The following is a 16,608-nucleotide window of genomic DNA, read 5'->3' as shown; positions in this document are numbered from 1 at the left end:
TCTTCATTATTTATTTATTTTTTTTTATAGTTTTTGAATGATTTGCCTTCTTCTGACTCTTTCCAGCTTTCAGATGGGGCTAATTTGACAGTTTTTGCCATAAAAAACCCTCAAAAATTCAAATTTTTACTTGGACCCTTGATAAATCTGCCCCTAAGAGTGAATTTAAAGATGAACAACCCCTTTAAACATTTTTAAAATTGATTTTCTAGGCCCTTATAATGAAATTGCTTAGTAAGGCAGGGCCCCGCTGGGCTCTCCGTACTCCTGTGCAGGCAGCAGCAGGCCGTACCATTGTGCTTGTTATATATATGTTTCCTTCATGGCAAGGAAACGCTAATATTTTTTTTCTTTGCATGCATCCGTTGTGTTGCTGAAAGAATAGATGTAATCACGTGAGCTTCTCATGCAAACTTCTCATCGGCTGGGCCAAATGTCTCGCTGATGACGGAATCTGCATAACTCTAGGAATTTTCTTAGAAGCCTATAGTTTAGATTAGTTTCACTTTCTTGGAAATTTACTTAATAGGATAAATAAGAGACAATGGCCTCACCGTTATAGCTAGACTGCTCCATCTAGTGGTGGCAACCAGCACTGAACAAGAGTTACCCAATTGTTACTGTTTTATTGGGCTTCTGGGGCTTATTCTACATTTTCTCAACGATTTTACTGCTGCCTAAAAGGGTTGGTCAGCTTTAAATCAACTCCAAATTCCCCTAGCAACCATGCATTGATTTGAATAAGAACTGGAATATGAATAGGAGAAGACCTGAATAGAAAGACGAGTATTAAAAAGTAGCAAAAGCAATACATCTGTAGCCTTACAGAGCATTTGTTCTTTAGATGGGTCATTGACCCAATGCTGGAAAGAGTTCCTAAAAGAAGGCAAATAATTCAAAAACTATTTAAAAAAAAAAGACCAATTGAAAAGTTGCCTAGAATTACATTAGGAGAGTAACGTACGTAGTGCGGGCGTGTGTGCAGCTGAGCCCCCTGCCCCCTCCAGATGCTTTTCTTTGTTATAGATTTGGGCATGCGTGAAACTCTGACGGGCCCCCGAGAGGGTTGCAGTCCGTGGTGCAGTTGCACCCCCGGCAGTTCCACCACAGTGTTTTATAACATACTAAAAGTTAACAAAGGCGAACCACTCCTTTAAATACCGTTGCAAAATATGTATGTATACACATATGAGTAATTGCCCCCAACAGGCACGAAACGCGTTAGGCCATTTTTTGTCCTAAGAAATTACTATACTTTTAATATACTTTTGCCTTTTTGAATTTTTGGGGAAAAACTCATTATACATAAATATTTTGTAATGTGATTTACACCCTTGGACTCTTGTAGATTGTGGAATTCCCTCAGATTACTTCATATACAGACTGTTTAATATACAAGATGAGGTGCCCCACCTTTATTCAAACTTTATTATGGGCTAAATGTGCACCGTTTATCAGTCTTTTTTCCACCCCTTGAAACATGTTGACTTGTGAATCATTAGCATTTGTAACTGGGCATTGCATTATGCCATATATAGTTATGATAACATGTGTAGGTTATTAATATGTGGGTTAGATTGGCCTACGGAGGATCCCTAGTGGGGCCCGGTCATCAATTCCCACCAGCTTTTTTTTATTGGCACCCAGGTCTGCACTAGGATTCAAAATAGGCCCTGGTATTTCAAGTACATAGAGGCCCAACCAGCCCCACCACCAGCCCAACAAATAGTGACTGTCTATGGCATCTTACAGCAGCCCCTCTGGCATATGCCAGAAATAGGGATGCACCGAATCCACCATTTTGGATTCGGCCGAACCCCAGAATCCTCCGTGAAAGATTCGGCTGAATACCAAACTGAATCCGAAACCTAATTTGCATATGCAAATTAGAGGTGGGGAGGGGAATTTTTTTTACTTCCTTGTTTTGTGCCAAAAAGTCACGCGATTTACCTCCCCACCCCTAATTTACATATGCAAATTAGGATTCGGGTTCGGCTGGGCAGAAGGATTCGGCCGAATCCAAATCCTGCTGAAAAAGGCCGAATCCTGGATTCGGTGCATCCCTAGCCAGAATCAACAGATTGCCCTTAATGGAGAGTCCTGCACGTAACCAATTTGTTGAACCTGACCCACAAGCCGCACCCGGACCTGCAACCCACATACTTACCCGATTGGACCCGCTACCCGACCCACAATTACCTTATCCGCAAACCCGCTGACCATCAAGGAACAGGAAGTGCTGTCATTGTAAACCGGAAGTGACATCAGAGGTAGGCGTGGTCAAAAAGAAAGGAGTAAAACCGGAAGTGTTGTCATTGTAAACCGGAAGTGACATCATTAGAAGTAGGCGTGATCAGAAAAAAGGAGTAAAACTCGCTATTGAGAAGAGCCGCAACCCGCAAACCCAGAGAACCTGCCGTCCCGCGTCTATACCTGCTCCTGAAATTCTACCTGCAACCCGCAGGGTACCGCAGGTTTTTATGGGAAACCTGAGGGTACCCGACCTGCTGCAGGACTCTACCTTAATGGAAAGTTCTCTGGTGGACCATTGAAGGTCCAGTCTGACACTGCATGCATGACCATATTTTCATATATATTATATTAAACCTTGAGGCTGTGGGAATCTGACCCAGTCCCGGGCGACAGAGATGGGCGATTGAGCCCAAACTTTATTAAAGTTATAATCGGATTTTGTTAGGCCCATTGTTTCTAATCAAAATAAGAAATTAAAAATAATAACTGGGCAGGAAGAGGGTGGCATATGATTTATTTTGTGTAGGAATGTTGCTATTGACATTTACTGATTCATTTTTTTCATTTTGTAGGTGAAATGAAGCTGGAGTCCGTATCTCTGATGGAGCAACTTAGGGGAGAGGCCCTTAAATTCCACAAACCCGGTAAGGCAATTCTATAGCAATTACAAGGTTCATTGTTAACCAGCCCCCCATTATCACTGCTATAATGTAGATAGCCTGCACCTGCCTTAAAAGAGAATTAAACCCTAAAAATGAATATGGCTAAAAATGCCATATTTTATATACTGCTCTTATTGCATCAGCCTTATATTGTGACATTTCTAGTCTATGTGTACTGTATATTGTGAGTGGGTCCCTAAGCTCAGTAAGTGACAGCAGCATAGAGCATGTGCAGTGAATCAGCAGAAAAGAAGATGGGGAGCTACTGGGGCATCTTCGGAGACACAGATCTTTACTGCTAAAGGGCTGTGGTTGCCTTGGGCTGGTACAGAAGCCCAAAACATAATGTACAACATTTCTAGCCTACTTCTTTAATTAGGCTTTAGAATTGCTGCCATTTTCTCTATTGAATTGATACAGCTCTTCTTGTGAAATGAAGCACTAGCACTTTTATTAATTCATCATTGCGAATTAATTCATATTAGTACTTATAAACATTTTTAATTACTTTAAATTTGGCTTAATTTCAATGAATTGAGATTAAATCGATTCAGAAAATCAATTGATTGATTAATTGAATTAGCACTTTGGTAAATTATTTTGCACATTAGCTTGGCCTGGAAATGCAATTATATGGAAAAGAAAAGGAGATCAGTGAGAAGCCCTCTTGGTTTCTTGTTGATAGAAACAATTAATTTGTCTCTGGGTAGCTCATTTACAAACATTTATGCCATGCTGTACCCCAGGGTGCTAATTGATGATTTGCTGGATGATGTGTAAGTGGGTTGAACTTCTGTTTGGGTCCCAGGTGAAAATTACAAGACTGAGGGGTACGTGGTAACACCAAAAACGATGGAGCTGCTGAAGAAACATCTGGAGATCACAGGAGGTCAGGTAGGAATAAGGGCAACCTGCGTATCAAAGCAAATACCCGTGGGCTGCTGTAAGATGTTTTTTCCTATGGGCACATTTTAAGGAACAGTAACGCAAAAAAAATGTAATTGAAATTAAAATGAAAATATCATGTAGTGTTGCCCTGCACTGGTAAAACTGATGTGTTTGCTTCAGAAACACTACTATAGTTCATATAAACAAGCTGCTGTGTAGCAATGGCTGAAATTAAAACAAGTCTATATGGCACAGGATAAATAATGGATAACAGATAACACCATTATGTTCTACAGAGCTTATCTGCTGTGTAACCTGAGCCTTTTCTCCTTTGAATGGCTGCCCCCATTGCTACACAGCATCTTATTTATATAAACTATAGTAGTGTTTCTGTAGCAAACATGGCAATTTTACCAGTTCCCTGGTTGTCCATTGTTTGACTTGTAGTGTTTTGGTCATGGACATCTGTAAAATATTCGCATTAGGAGAGAAAGCCAAAACATAAAGGGGAGCAATCATAAAAAAAAATCTAATGAAAGAAATTTAATTCTAAGCAACTTTTCTATACACATTCATTACACACTAGGGGGCCTATTTACTAAAGCTGGCCATAGATGTAAAGATTTTTAAAAGATCCAATTGTTATTGTGAGACCACGATTATCTCGAAATGAATCTATAAATGTACGATTTGTCCATCAAAAACTGAGTAGCTGACTGCTTGGCCCTGCAAACATAGATAGATTGCACTGGGGCCGATAAAAGATTTTTGAACCTGGCCGATCAATTTTCTGACAGATGTCGGCCAAAAAATCGTAAGATGTACGATCGTTCGAATCGCACTAACCGCACGATAATTTGACGGATTGGTCGGACTGCGCTGAAATCGGTCGTTCACCAAAGAAGAATCGTCGCGTCTATGGGGACCTTAACATCTGGATATTTTTTTTTTTCTTGAATCAGATCTTTTCTTTAAAAATTCGAGTTGTTTAAAAAGTTTCTCTAAAACCATGAAAAACACTAATACAAAACTTCTCCAAGTAAAAGCAGTTGTTGTCCCATAGAAATCAATGAGAGCTGCGCTGATCCTATCGGACTATTTTATTATTATTTTTTTGTTTGTTTTAGCCATTTAGAGGTTTTCACTTTTTTTTGTTAGTAATAATCCAGAAAACACAATTTTTATAGATATTCTTATATTTTTCTACGCTTTTTTTTCCATTTGGACTTTCTATAATCGGATCTTTTAATAACTTTCGTGGCATTTGTGGTTTCAAAAAGCCCTAATACCACAAAAAATGTACCTAAATGGGCCTCCCCGTGGTTTTGAATTAGATGTAAATGTAGCAGTATTTGCCTGTCCTTTTCTATTATCTGATGGTTCTGACACTTATTGAAAAATATATATAAATTTAAAAAATGGATATTGAAAAGCTACATAAAAAAATTCTTTCTATCAATCTACCCCAGTACAACCCTAGCACAACATTGCCCCTAGTGGTAGGAGGCAGAATAACCTGAGATGAAGTCCCTTTTAGGTTGGGCATCTATAAATGCATATACTTGCTTCAGGGTACTAGAGTAACATGGATGATGTCTCCCTTCCCAGACTACTTATACTATAGCACGAGTCATTTGTTTTCTTCTTACAGGTCAGAACTCGGTTCCCACCAGAGCCAAATGGCATTTTGCACATTGGTCACGCCAAGGCCATCAACTTTAACTTCGGATATGCTAAGGTAACAAAACAAGGCATCAGCACTGTATATAAAGTGCAGCTTGTGTTTATGTGTTAATGTTCTGTTGCATGTATACCCATTCTTTGGGTACATCTGTTGATACCACACTGCATGTTTCTTTCCAATAAAGGCCAAGTAATAATTCTAGTTAGGTACGGAGTAAGAAGGAGAAATAGGAATAGTCCAGAGAGGCAGTGGTATACCTAGGTGTGTGCGCTTTTGTGTGTGTGTGTGTGTATATATATATATATATATATATATATATATATCTATCAAGGATATAAAATATATATATATATATATATATATATATATATATATATATATATATATTTTATATCCTTGATATAACAAAACATACTAATCAACTCATACTCAATAAAGGCATATTAAGGAAGAGAATATTATGAAGGTCATACACTCTATTGAGGCCCTTCGGGTACATTGTCTGCAATTTGTGTATCCAGAACTTTTCTCTCTTTTTGAGTAATAAGAGTCTGTTGCCCCCCCCCGGGTCATGGTGGGGTCGGGGGCGCAACAGACTATCATAAGGAACCTGAGAGATGCAGCAGAATGACGTGCTATCTTAAAATGTGCTGGTACCGGCAATTTCTCTACCTCCTTCCTGATTTGTGTTGGCTGATTCTGTCTCATATGGGTTTTATGGTTTCACCAGTATATGCAAGGCCACATGGGCACTTGAGCATATAAACCACATACTCTGAGTCAAATGTATAATGACCCTGTATTCCAAACTTCTTCCCGGAATATGAGGGTGTAAATGTATCAGTGTGAATAACACTTGAGCATTGGTTGCATCTGCCACAAGTGTACAAGTCTTTTTTAGAGGTGCCAAGACTCTCTGTGGGCTACTACGTATGGTGCCTAGACCGGCCTTGACCAATCTGTCCCTCTGGGTAGGCTTTCCTTAGCAGGGGCCAATGTTTGTGTATAATATGATACGTGTGCACAAAGGCTATACGGCTTTGCTGTTTCAATCTCTGTATCTTGTGTAGTAGAATCACAGTCCAGTGTATTGACTCTTTCCACCTCATGTACAAGCATTTCTTTAGGGTACCCCCTCTGTGTGAATTTTGATGTCATCTCGTGATATATATATATATTGCATAATGCTACAATTTATTCAACTTCAATAATACAGACATCCTCTGTTTTATTTAAAAAAAACAAAAAAAAAAACAGTATCTGTGCCGTTTACTCTTTTCTTTTTCTAACTCGTCAAACAGAAGCCAGCTCTCCTCCAGCCTATACCCCGGTTCCCACATTCTTCAAAGGCATTGCGGGGACTGCAGTCTTGGCTGTAGATGGGTTTCTGCAACATTGTTTCCCTAAATTAAAGGTAGCGAAAGGAGCAGACAAATGAAGAACCCTGTGAGTGATCCACATGTTTTGTCACCTGCTGTACCCGAGATTAATTGTGGTTGACAAAACGTCCTGTCATTGCCTTTTAGGCAGATATAACTGAGTACATCATGTGTTTGACAAGGTTAAAACACATGAAAACGCTGCTGTACTATCAGCCATTCTGTAACCATTCCAAGGATATCTATCTATACCAAATCTGCCCCCCCCCCCCCAGTTGATCGTTAAACTATGCTTCCTGGGCAGTGAATGGGAAATCAATGGCAATGAAACAATCCGCTCCTGCTTCAGCCCTGGGCAGTACCACACACCTGCTGTGAACCGGCACTGAACCCCCTTGAATCATTGGGCCTCGTCCTTGGGCAACCTTATGGCAATGCACCTCATTCTCCATACATTATTTAGCCTACAATATAGAACTGCCTAAAAGAGGCATTTCATTCATAGAATGCTGGGAAGCGCTGTGCTTATGAAAGCTGAGAAACCCTCTGACCTGGTAGTGTAATATACCGTTTTTTTTTTTGTTTGTTTTTTATCCAGGCAAACGACGGTATCTGCTTTCTGCGATATGATGACACTAACCCGGAGAAGGAGGAAGAGAAGTATTTTACTGCCATTAAGGATATGGTAGAGTGGCTTGGTATGTCTCAGTATCCTATATATAAACGTATTCCTGCCTTGCTGAGGTTTATATTCTGTTTAGCCCTTGTGGATTTCTTTATATGGTTACATATTTCTTTTGTGCTACTTTCCTTGCTAACCAAAACCTCTTCCTGGGATATTTCCAAGATGTGGGCTTGGCCCCCCTTTGGGAACTCAGAGCAGTAACACCTTTCTTAGCTATGAAGGTAACTGGCAAGATGTCAGGCCACAGAGAACCTCGAAACCAGGTCATAAATTCTCTGGATTGAATAAACACTAAAAGTTGTAAATCCAGCCCTCTGTTTTTAGGGCCCTAAACAACCATCTCATGTGATTGATTCTTAATAAATCTTTTAGGTGTGAGTAATGTATAAAAATATCCTGCTACTTAGAGATTGTTCTCTTATCCTTTGGGGTTTAATGTGTGTTGTTTCAGGTTACAAGCCCTATGCTGTGACTCACGCCTCCGACAACTTCGACCAGCTGTATCAGTGGGCGGTGGAACTTATTAGAAGGTAAACAGGGCGAATATTTTATTTCTAGTTGACTAGTTTAAAGGATAAGTCCACTTGGGATAAAACATTAGAGGATTATCTTTTGCCCCACTTGGTCCTTACTCTGAAGAAGCATACTAGTAAGCCTTAGGGCAGAGACACAAGCTGCTATTTCGGGAGATTAGTTGCCCAGCGACAAATCGCTTCTTCTTCCGATGATTTATCTCCCCAAACTGCCTTCCTGCCGGCTAGACTGTAAATTGGCGGCAGGATGGCACTCAGAACCTTCATTTCCAGAAGTTGCCTCACGGGGAAACTTTGGAAAGGTGAGGCGATCTGAGTGCCATCCCCTCGGCTATTTACATTCTAGCTGATGGGAAGGCAGTTCAGGGAGAAGAAGAAGTGATTTGTCACTGGGCGACTAATCTCCAGAAATAGCAGCGCGTGTCTCTGCCCTAAAGGTGCTGGGTAATGTTTGATTCCAAGTGTACTTACCCTTTAATATCATTTGAAGAAAGCATGTACACTACTTCTGCTTTATTTATTTTTCTGTGAGTGAAAGATACCATATTGCAGCTGGAGGAAACTTCTCCGCAGACCATAATGACTGACTGTATATGACCACCAGGTTATAATTTGTGGACACTATAATAAAAAGACAAGGCCCTTATGTATGAAAGCAAATTGACAGGGAAAGAATGTTCTTTATACTGCCTACATTTAACACTAAATAGCATATAGTTTCCCTTTAGCTCTGTTTGTGTTTTTTTCCCACCCTCACAGAGGTCATGCTTATGTTTGCCATCAAAAAGTTGAAGAAATTAAAGGTCACAACCCACCACCTTCCCCATGGAGAGATCGTCCAATTGAAGAATCCCTTCTGCTCTTTGAAGTGAGTCTTTATTCCCCAATATTTTGCTTGGATGACTGATACCAGTGTTGGACAACATGGACATTCTGTGGATTTTGTTTACTTACAACTCATAAAATCTTCTTCTGATCGTGAGAGTTACAGTTCAATATGCCACCATAGATTTCAATGGTAATTGCCCTGGCCCTGCCGGTGCAGTCACGGGGTAGGCATCTATCTCTCAATAAAGCTCACTGGCCCACAATAGAACAGGCCCCTTTAAAGGGGAAGTAAAGTCTAAAATAGAATAAGGCTAGAAATGCTGTATTTTATATACTAAACTTGAATTTACTGCTCCACAAGCCTAATCAAACAAATTATTTATGCTTTCAAAGTTGGCCACAGGTGATCACCATCTTGTAACTTTGTTAAAAATTTTTGCAAGATCAAGACTTGGGGATCGTCATAAATTATCAAAACAGCACAAGTCAAATAATATCTGCCAGAAGCCGATACAGCAAGACTGATTAATAATCAGAATATACAGACTGCACCGGGTCCTGTGTTGTCATGTAATCTAATGTGGATTTTATAGTTTTTGTATTGTTTAATACAAACTTTCTTACAGCTCTGCAGAACCAGTGGCTGCAGCAAAATAATCCTCCAAATAGAATCCCAGTTTATCTGTTTAAATCTGGCTCCATGATCTTTGTCCCTGCAGCTGGAGTTGGAAACAGTAAAGGGGATGTAAAGTCAAAAATAAAATCCAATACAAATCTCTACACAGTTGCCGACTGCTCTACAGGGAAACAAAAAAGCTGCTTGAGTTCTGCATGGCTGGGAAGTAAGGCTCCCCCTGCTGTTCATAAGTATAATTGTTTCCCTGCAGAGCAGTTAGGGACCGTCTGACATTCCTATCCACAGCAGTAAATGAAGGGAGAATTTAACTGCATACAGTCAGGTTTTTATAAAAACGGTACAAATTTTTTAATTATAGTATATTGGAGATAGGTTTCTTTTTCATTAAAGAAAGTAAAAATGGGATTTTATTTTTTTTGCCTTTACATGCCCTTTAAACAGTGTGTGTCTGTGTAGCCAACACAAGCTGTCTATGTGGTTTTTCTAGGGTATGAAAAAGGGAAAGTTTGCTGAGGGAGAGGCGACACTGAGGATGAAGCTCATAATGGAAGATGGGAAAATGGATCCAGTGGCATATCGGATCAAGTACACACCACATCACCGAACTGGGGACAAATGGTATGTGCCTTATCATAGAAGCAACTAGGTTAAGACGAACCATATTTAAAAGTTATACACCTATATGTAATAAAAGGCACTATGTTTGCCCAGGAGCAGTAACCAATAGCAACTGACAAGATGTGAACAGTAAATCCTGGCTGCTATAGGTTACTGTTCGTGGGCAAACGCATTGCCTTTTATTACATAACCCCAAAGTTGTTTTTCCTAACTAAGAAATTCAAATATATATTATACAGATGTTCATTTGCTGAATCATGAATGAATACAATTCTTTATATGGTCATGGAACTCGTTGGTGACTTATAATATCCTTATGTTTTACAACAGGGGTTACTTTATTCACTATAAAGATGCTACTCATGTACAAGTTACAAACGTATAATGGTCAGGGTGTAGAGTAGTGTGAGGGAGTTATAGGGTGCTTCTCAGAGTGCACATACAACTGAATAGGGGTTACATACAGGCTAGATCTAGGCTGAAGGTAGTGCAGTTGTTCTGCTGTGCTTTTGCATCTGCTTTCCATTTATTTGAGTTTGAACTTAAGCTTTTGTGAGGGATTCGCACCTGACATCGCACTCTGATTCGCCCTCCTCTCCAACCTGTATGCCAGCTACAGATATCAGAGATATTAAGGGCTTGCACTTGCCTCAAATAACAAACAATTCTCTGTTCATAAAATATTTTCCCTCATCCCATCTATGTATTTTAAGGTTTAGTAGAATTTTAAATACAGTTTTCCTTACCAGGCAAACACTTTAAGCACAAATGCAGCAGGTCAGATCTTAAGGCCTCTTTGTTGGGCAGCGCCAATTACACATATTAAAGTCTTCCATTTCTGACTCAGAGCAAACTGGGTTATTGTAGCTCTTTTCATGGGGTTACATTTAGTTTTCAGCAAATGGAATAATCCCTGCACTAGTCAAAATATATCCAGCATCTCTGAAACCCCTCGGATGTCTTTTCCGTAGATCCCGAGACAAGAAGAGGTGCCAGAGACAACCAGAGTGTGTTTCGGAGAGCAGAACCGGTGTTTCGGGCTGCCCCGTCTCATCTCTCACACAAATCCTAGCTTTCTTCTCCAAAATATGAAGAGTCAGGAAATAGTGTGCACTTTTAAACACTTTTACAGTTGTTCTTTATTTTTTTTTTGTTTACAATGTAATGAATTTGAAGCAACAGCACCATGTGCTTGTCATATTGGTCGAAAATTAAGTGAGATGTGGAAAGGCTTGTTGTTCTGCTTAGAACTGACCAGAGAAACATCAGATGGGTCTTCCCTGCTCACCCATTATCTGAGAAGAACAGCATCACAAGACTTTCCTTTTCTCACAAATGTAATTGTCAGCTGCCAGTCGGCCATAACTAGTATACTTAGAGGGCTCTTAAGTTACAGTTCAATTAATTACACAAAACCTGTTGTTGATTCCATGGTTTTTCACCCAGAATTTGTTCGGTTTGCAGGTGTATATATCCAACCTACGACTACACTCACTGTCTTTGTGATTCTATTGAACATATAACTCACTCTCTGTGCACCAAGGAGTTTCAGGCTAGGTAAGTTTCTCGGGGGCAGATGCCCTTTCTCCAGCCAGCATGTTTGAACTTTAATTTTGGCATTCTGTGGTCTGTTCTGCCTTAATTTGCACATTACATTCTCCGCTATAGGCTCAGCTATCAGACAGACAGAGCTAACAACAGCCATTACTTCTGATAAATATGAATTCATATAAAGGGGTTTTTCACTTTTTAAATAACAACTTTTAGTATGATATAGAGAGTGATATTCTGAGAGAATTTGAAATCGGTTTTCATTTTTTATTTGTTGTTTTTGAGTTATTTAGCTTTTTATTCAGCATCTCTCCAGTTTTTGTTCCTGTAATCTGGTCGCTAGGGTCTAAATTCCCCTATTAACCATGAATTGATTTGAATAAGACACTGGAATATGAATAGGAGAGGCCTGATTAGAAAGATGAGTAATATAAAGTCACAATAGAAATACATTTGTAGCCTTACAGAGCATTTGTTTATTTAGATGGGGGTCAGTGAACCCCCATTTGAAAGCTGGAAAGAGTCAGAAGGCAAATAATGAAAAAAATATAAAAAGAAAAAATGAAGGCCAAATGAATAAGAATTAGCCATTCTATAATATACTAAGAGTTAACTTAAAGGTGAACCATCCCTTTAAAGGAAAAACTGCTAGAAAATGAGTGATTTTTCACTGCAAAAGTGCCATGAAGCCACTGCTCTCTATTGCAAAAACTGTCTTCCAAGAAGCAGCCACGGAAATTCTTTCTGAGTTGATTATCGTAAATGTGCATCCTTGAAACCCCCCAGCAGTCTGGTATGTAGGTGCTGGGACAAGAAGAGATGCTAGATCCAAGCAGTGAGAGCTCCAATGTGCAGGCAGTGTGTCTCCCTGCACTATTTCACCTCTTGCACAGCTCCTTCTGTTACAGGCACTCTTATACCTGTACTGTTTCCATTGAAAACAGTCCCATAGACCTCCTATTGTGTTAGGAACTCCTTAAAGGACAAGGAAAGTTAAACTAAAGAAGTAGGTAGAAATGTTGTACATTATGTTTTGTGCTTCTGTACCAGCCCAAGGCAACCACAGCCCTTTAGCAGTAAAGATCGGTGTCTCCAAAGATGCCCCAGTAGCTCCCCATCTTTTTTTCTGCTGATTCACTGCACATTCTCTGTCCTGCTGTCAATTACTGAGCTTAGGGACCCACTCACAATATACAGTACACATAGAAATGTCACAATATAAGGCTGATTAGTAATTAATACAGATAATTACTACATGGCAGCACAGAAACCAGTACAATTAGCATCAGAATTTAATAATCAGCCCTGTAGCATCAGCTTATATTACAGACCAACCTCATTTTCTGCTGGATAATTAGTGACGAGCCCTAAGCTTAGCTTCTCAACAGCTGCTCAGAGCCCACTGAGCATGTGAGTGTCACAGACACTTTCCAAGATGGTGACCCCCTGTGACAAGTTTGAAGTCCTGGATCATTGCTGCTATTGACAAACTGAAACTTTAGGCTGGTGCAATAAGCTAATTTTTAGGGTTTAGTTCTCCTTTAAAACAGTTTGTCCAACTACAGATGTGGCCCCATAAGGGATTTTTTGACTCCCTGTCTGGAGAAGAGATCCATAGACGTCTTTGAAGACATCATCATTATTTTAAAATAATTTGGCCCTCAAATATGTGCAACTTCAAGTAATCGAAATGCTGCATTGCCTAGCAGCCCAAGGAAGTAGCTTGATGGCATTAGAGAGTTACTAGCTAAATATGGCTGTAAAGAGAATATTTCAACTTCCTAGGTTTTGTTACCGTGAATGTATCCTCTGGGCTTTGGATTATTTTTTTACTTTTTAAAGGGGTTGTCCACCTTTGAGTTAATTTTCAGTATGATATAGAGAGTGATTCTCTGAGACAATTTGCAGTTGGTTTTAATTTTTTACTATTTGTGGTTTTCGAGTAGGGATGCACCGAATCCATGATTCTGTTCGGGATTCGGCCAGGATTCGGCCTTTTTCAGCAGGATTTGGATTCGGCCGAATCCTTGTGCATATGTAAATTAGGGTTGGGTAGGGATATCACATGGCGTTTTGTCACAAAACAAGATTTTTTCCCACTTTCTCCTTTCCTGACCCTAATTTGTATATGCAAATTAGGATTCGGTTTGGTATTCGGCTGAATCTTTCACCAAGGATTCAGGGATTCGGCCGAATCCCAAATAGTGGATTTTGTGCATCCCTATTTTCGAGTTATTTGGCTCTTTATTCAGCAGCTCTGCAGTTTCTGCAATCTGGTTGCTAGGGTCCAAATTGATTTGAAAAAGAGACTGGAATATGAAAAGGAAAGGGTCTAAATAGAAATACGAGTAATAAAAAGTAGTGATAACAAATGTAAAAAGTGACCCCCATTTGAAAGCTGGAAAGAAAAAATACAAATAATTCAAAAACTATAAAAAAAAAGAATTCTATAACATACTAACAGTTAACGCAAAGGTGAACCACCCTTTAACGTTGGCTCACTGGATGATGATTATTACTATTTATATAGTGCCATTGTTTAATGTATATCTGATATATATTATATTAGAGCAGGTCATCCGTGTCCATTTAGGATATCCTACCAAATCATCATTTGTCAACACCCACTGAGAATATTGTTGAGATATTAAGTATGTATTCTTTTCCCCAGGCGATCATCTTATTTCTGGCTGTGTAATGCCTTAGATGTTTACTGCCCTGTGCAGTGGGAATATGGACGATTGAACCTTCACTACACTGTCGTATCAAAGAGGAAAATCATCAAACTGGTAGAAACTGGAGCTGTCAGGTACTGGGGCAGTGTTTGCTTTCTAGTCTCACAACTCATTGGCTTTTAAGGATAAAAATAATAATTGAATGTGAATATTCTGTGTTAGGGACTGGGATGACCCTCGTCTCTTCACACTGACAGCCTTACGCCGCAGAGGATTCCCCCCAGAAGCCATTAATAACTTCTGTGCAAGGGTATGGATCTAAATGCATATTATTGTTCCACAAATATGTATGGGACCTGTTATCCAGAATGCTTGGGACCTGGGATTCTCTGCATAATGGGTCTTTCCATGTATTGGATTTTGGATTTATTAAAAAATCATTTAAATGGCTTGTTCACCTTTGAGTTAAAGGGGTTTTTCACCGTTGAGATAACTTTTAGTATGATGTAGAGAGTGATATTCTGAGATAATTTGCAATTTGTTTTTATTTTTTATTATTGAAGGTTTTTGAGTTATTTAGCTTTTTATTCAGCAGCTCTTCCATTTGCATTTTCAACAATCTGGTAACTAGGGCCCAAAATACCCTAGCAACCATGCATTGTTTTGAATAAGAGACTGGAAAATGAATAGGAGAGACTCTGAATATAAGGATCAGTAATAAAAAGTAGATACATGTGTAGCCTTTACAGAGCATTCGGTTTTTTTTTAGAAGGGAGTCAGTGACGCCCATTTGAAAGCTGCAAAGAATCAGAAGAAAAAGAGAAATAACTATAAAACTAAAAATAATAAATAATGAAAACCAATTGAAAATTGCTTAGAATTGGTTGTTCTATATATAACATAATAAAAGTTACCTTAAAGGTGAGCCACCCCTTTAACTGTTAGTATGATGTAGAGAGTGATATTCTGAGACAATTTGCAATTGGTTTTCATTTTTTATTATTTGTGGTTTTTGAGTTTTATCCCTTTATTCAGCAGCTCTCCAGTTTGTCATTTCAGCAATCTGGTTGCTAGGGCCCAAATTACCCTAACAACCATGCATTGATTTGAATAAGACACTGGAATATGAAAAGGAGAGGATGAGGAATAAAAGTAATAACAAATAAAAAGCAATAACAATACATTTGTAGCCTTACAGAGCATTTGTTTTTAGGTGGGTTCAGTGACCCCCATCTGAAAGCTAGAACGAGTCAGAAGAAGAAGGCAAATAATTAAAAAACTGAAAAAATAAATAAATAATGAAGACCAATTGAAAAGTTGCTTAGAATTGACCATTTTATAACATACTACAAGTCAATTTAAAGGTAAACCACCCCTTTAAGCATTATATAATGCTTAAATAAGGATTAATTATATCTTAGTTGGGGTCAAGTACAAGGTACTGTTTTATTTTTACAGAGAAAAAGGAAATTTTAAAAAAAATGCAAATTATTTGTTAAAAATGTAGTCTGTGGGAAAGTTGGCCTTTCCGGATAATGAATCCCAAACCTGTATTATTAGGTCGGGGTGACTGTTGCACAGACTACGATGGAGCCACACTTGCTGGAGGCGTGCGTCAGAGATGTATTGAACGAGACAGCCCCGAGAATAATGGCAGTGCTGGAACCCCTGAAAGTAACCATAACAAATTTCCCTGCGGATAAAGTGAGTATTGATGATTAATTATCGAATGGGGAGGTAACTTTTTAAACCCCAAAACCCTTTTGAAATTAAGAGGTGCAAGAGAACACACAGGGTGCTTAGGTCCTACTCCTCAGCCACCTATAAAAGTATGAGAATTCTGTGTTGCAGCACCTACATTCATGGTTTAATTATATTATATTATATTGGACCTACAGTGTTCCCTAAAGGAAAGTAATGGAGCACATTCAGCTACCAGCAGAGCAGCATGGGTAAAGTCCAGCAGGTATATTCTCCCTGCTGCTGTCATGTGTTTGGTATTAAACAAGACATTTGGGGGTTATGAATTAAAGGGGACCTGTCACCAAAAACAATTATTCCAAATCCTATTTTATCACGTTTGTCAAGCAAAATGAACTTTACTTACACTGTATAACTTATTTGAATCTTGTTTCCATCAGTCTGGGATAATTATAGCAAGCAGGCAGGAGCCATTTTGTGAACACTGTTATTAAGTCTTGTATCATCTCAGAAT

At 39.1% G+C, this 16,608-nt stretch overlaps 1 protein-coding gene across 1 annotated transcript in view; it reads left to right on the top strand.

The window, feature by feature from the left end:
* Nucleotides 1–16,608, top strand: part of qars1.L (glutaminyl-tRNA synthetase 1 L homeolog) — an 85,074-nt gene that overhangs the window by 57,096 nt on the left and 11,370 nt on the right. The window contains exons 8-18 of the mRNA XM_018259102.2: nucleotides 2,826–2,897; nucleotides 3,724–3,809; nucleotides 5,455–5,541; nucleotides 7,465–7,564; nucleotides 8,003–8,081; nucleotides 8,844–8,952; nucleotides 10,037–10,167; nucleotides 11,632–11,724; nucleotides 14,390–14,527; nucleotides 14,616–14,703; nucleotides 15,954–16,097. Of these exons, the coding sequence (XP_018114591.1) occupies nucleotides 2,826–2,897; nucleotides 3,724–3,809; nucleotides 5,455–5,541; nucleotides 7,465–7,564; nucleotides 8,003–8,081; nucleotides 8,844–8,952; nucleotides 10,037–10,167; nucleotides 11,632–11,724; nucleotides 14,390–14,527; nucleotides 14,616–14,703; nucleotides 15,954–16,097 (1,127 nt within the window). The remainder of the gene's footprint in view (nucleotides 1–2,825; nucleotides 2,898–3,723; nucleotides 3,810–5,454; nucleotides 5,542–7,464; nucleotides 7,565–8,002; nucleotides 8,082–8,843; nucleotides 8,953–10,036; nucleotides 10,168–11,631; nucleotides 11,725–14,389; nucleotides 14,528–14,615; nucleotides 14,704–15,953; nucleotides 16,098–16,608) is intronic.

Source organism: Xenopus laevis, chromosome 4L (genome assembly GCF_017654675.1).
Source record: "Xenopus laevis strain J_2021 chromosome 4L, Xenopus_laevis_v10.1, whole genome shotgun sequence".
NCBI classification, from domain to species: Eukaryota; Metazoa; Chordata; class Amphibia; order Anura; family Pipidae; genus Xenopus; species Xenopus laevis.
Note: the sequence above shows the minus strand (reverse complement) of the source record. Positions and strands in the feature narration are given on the sequence as shown.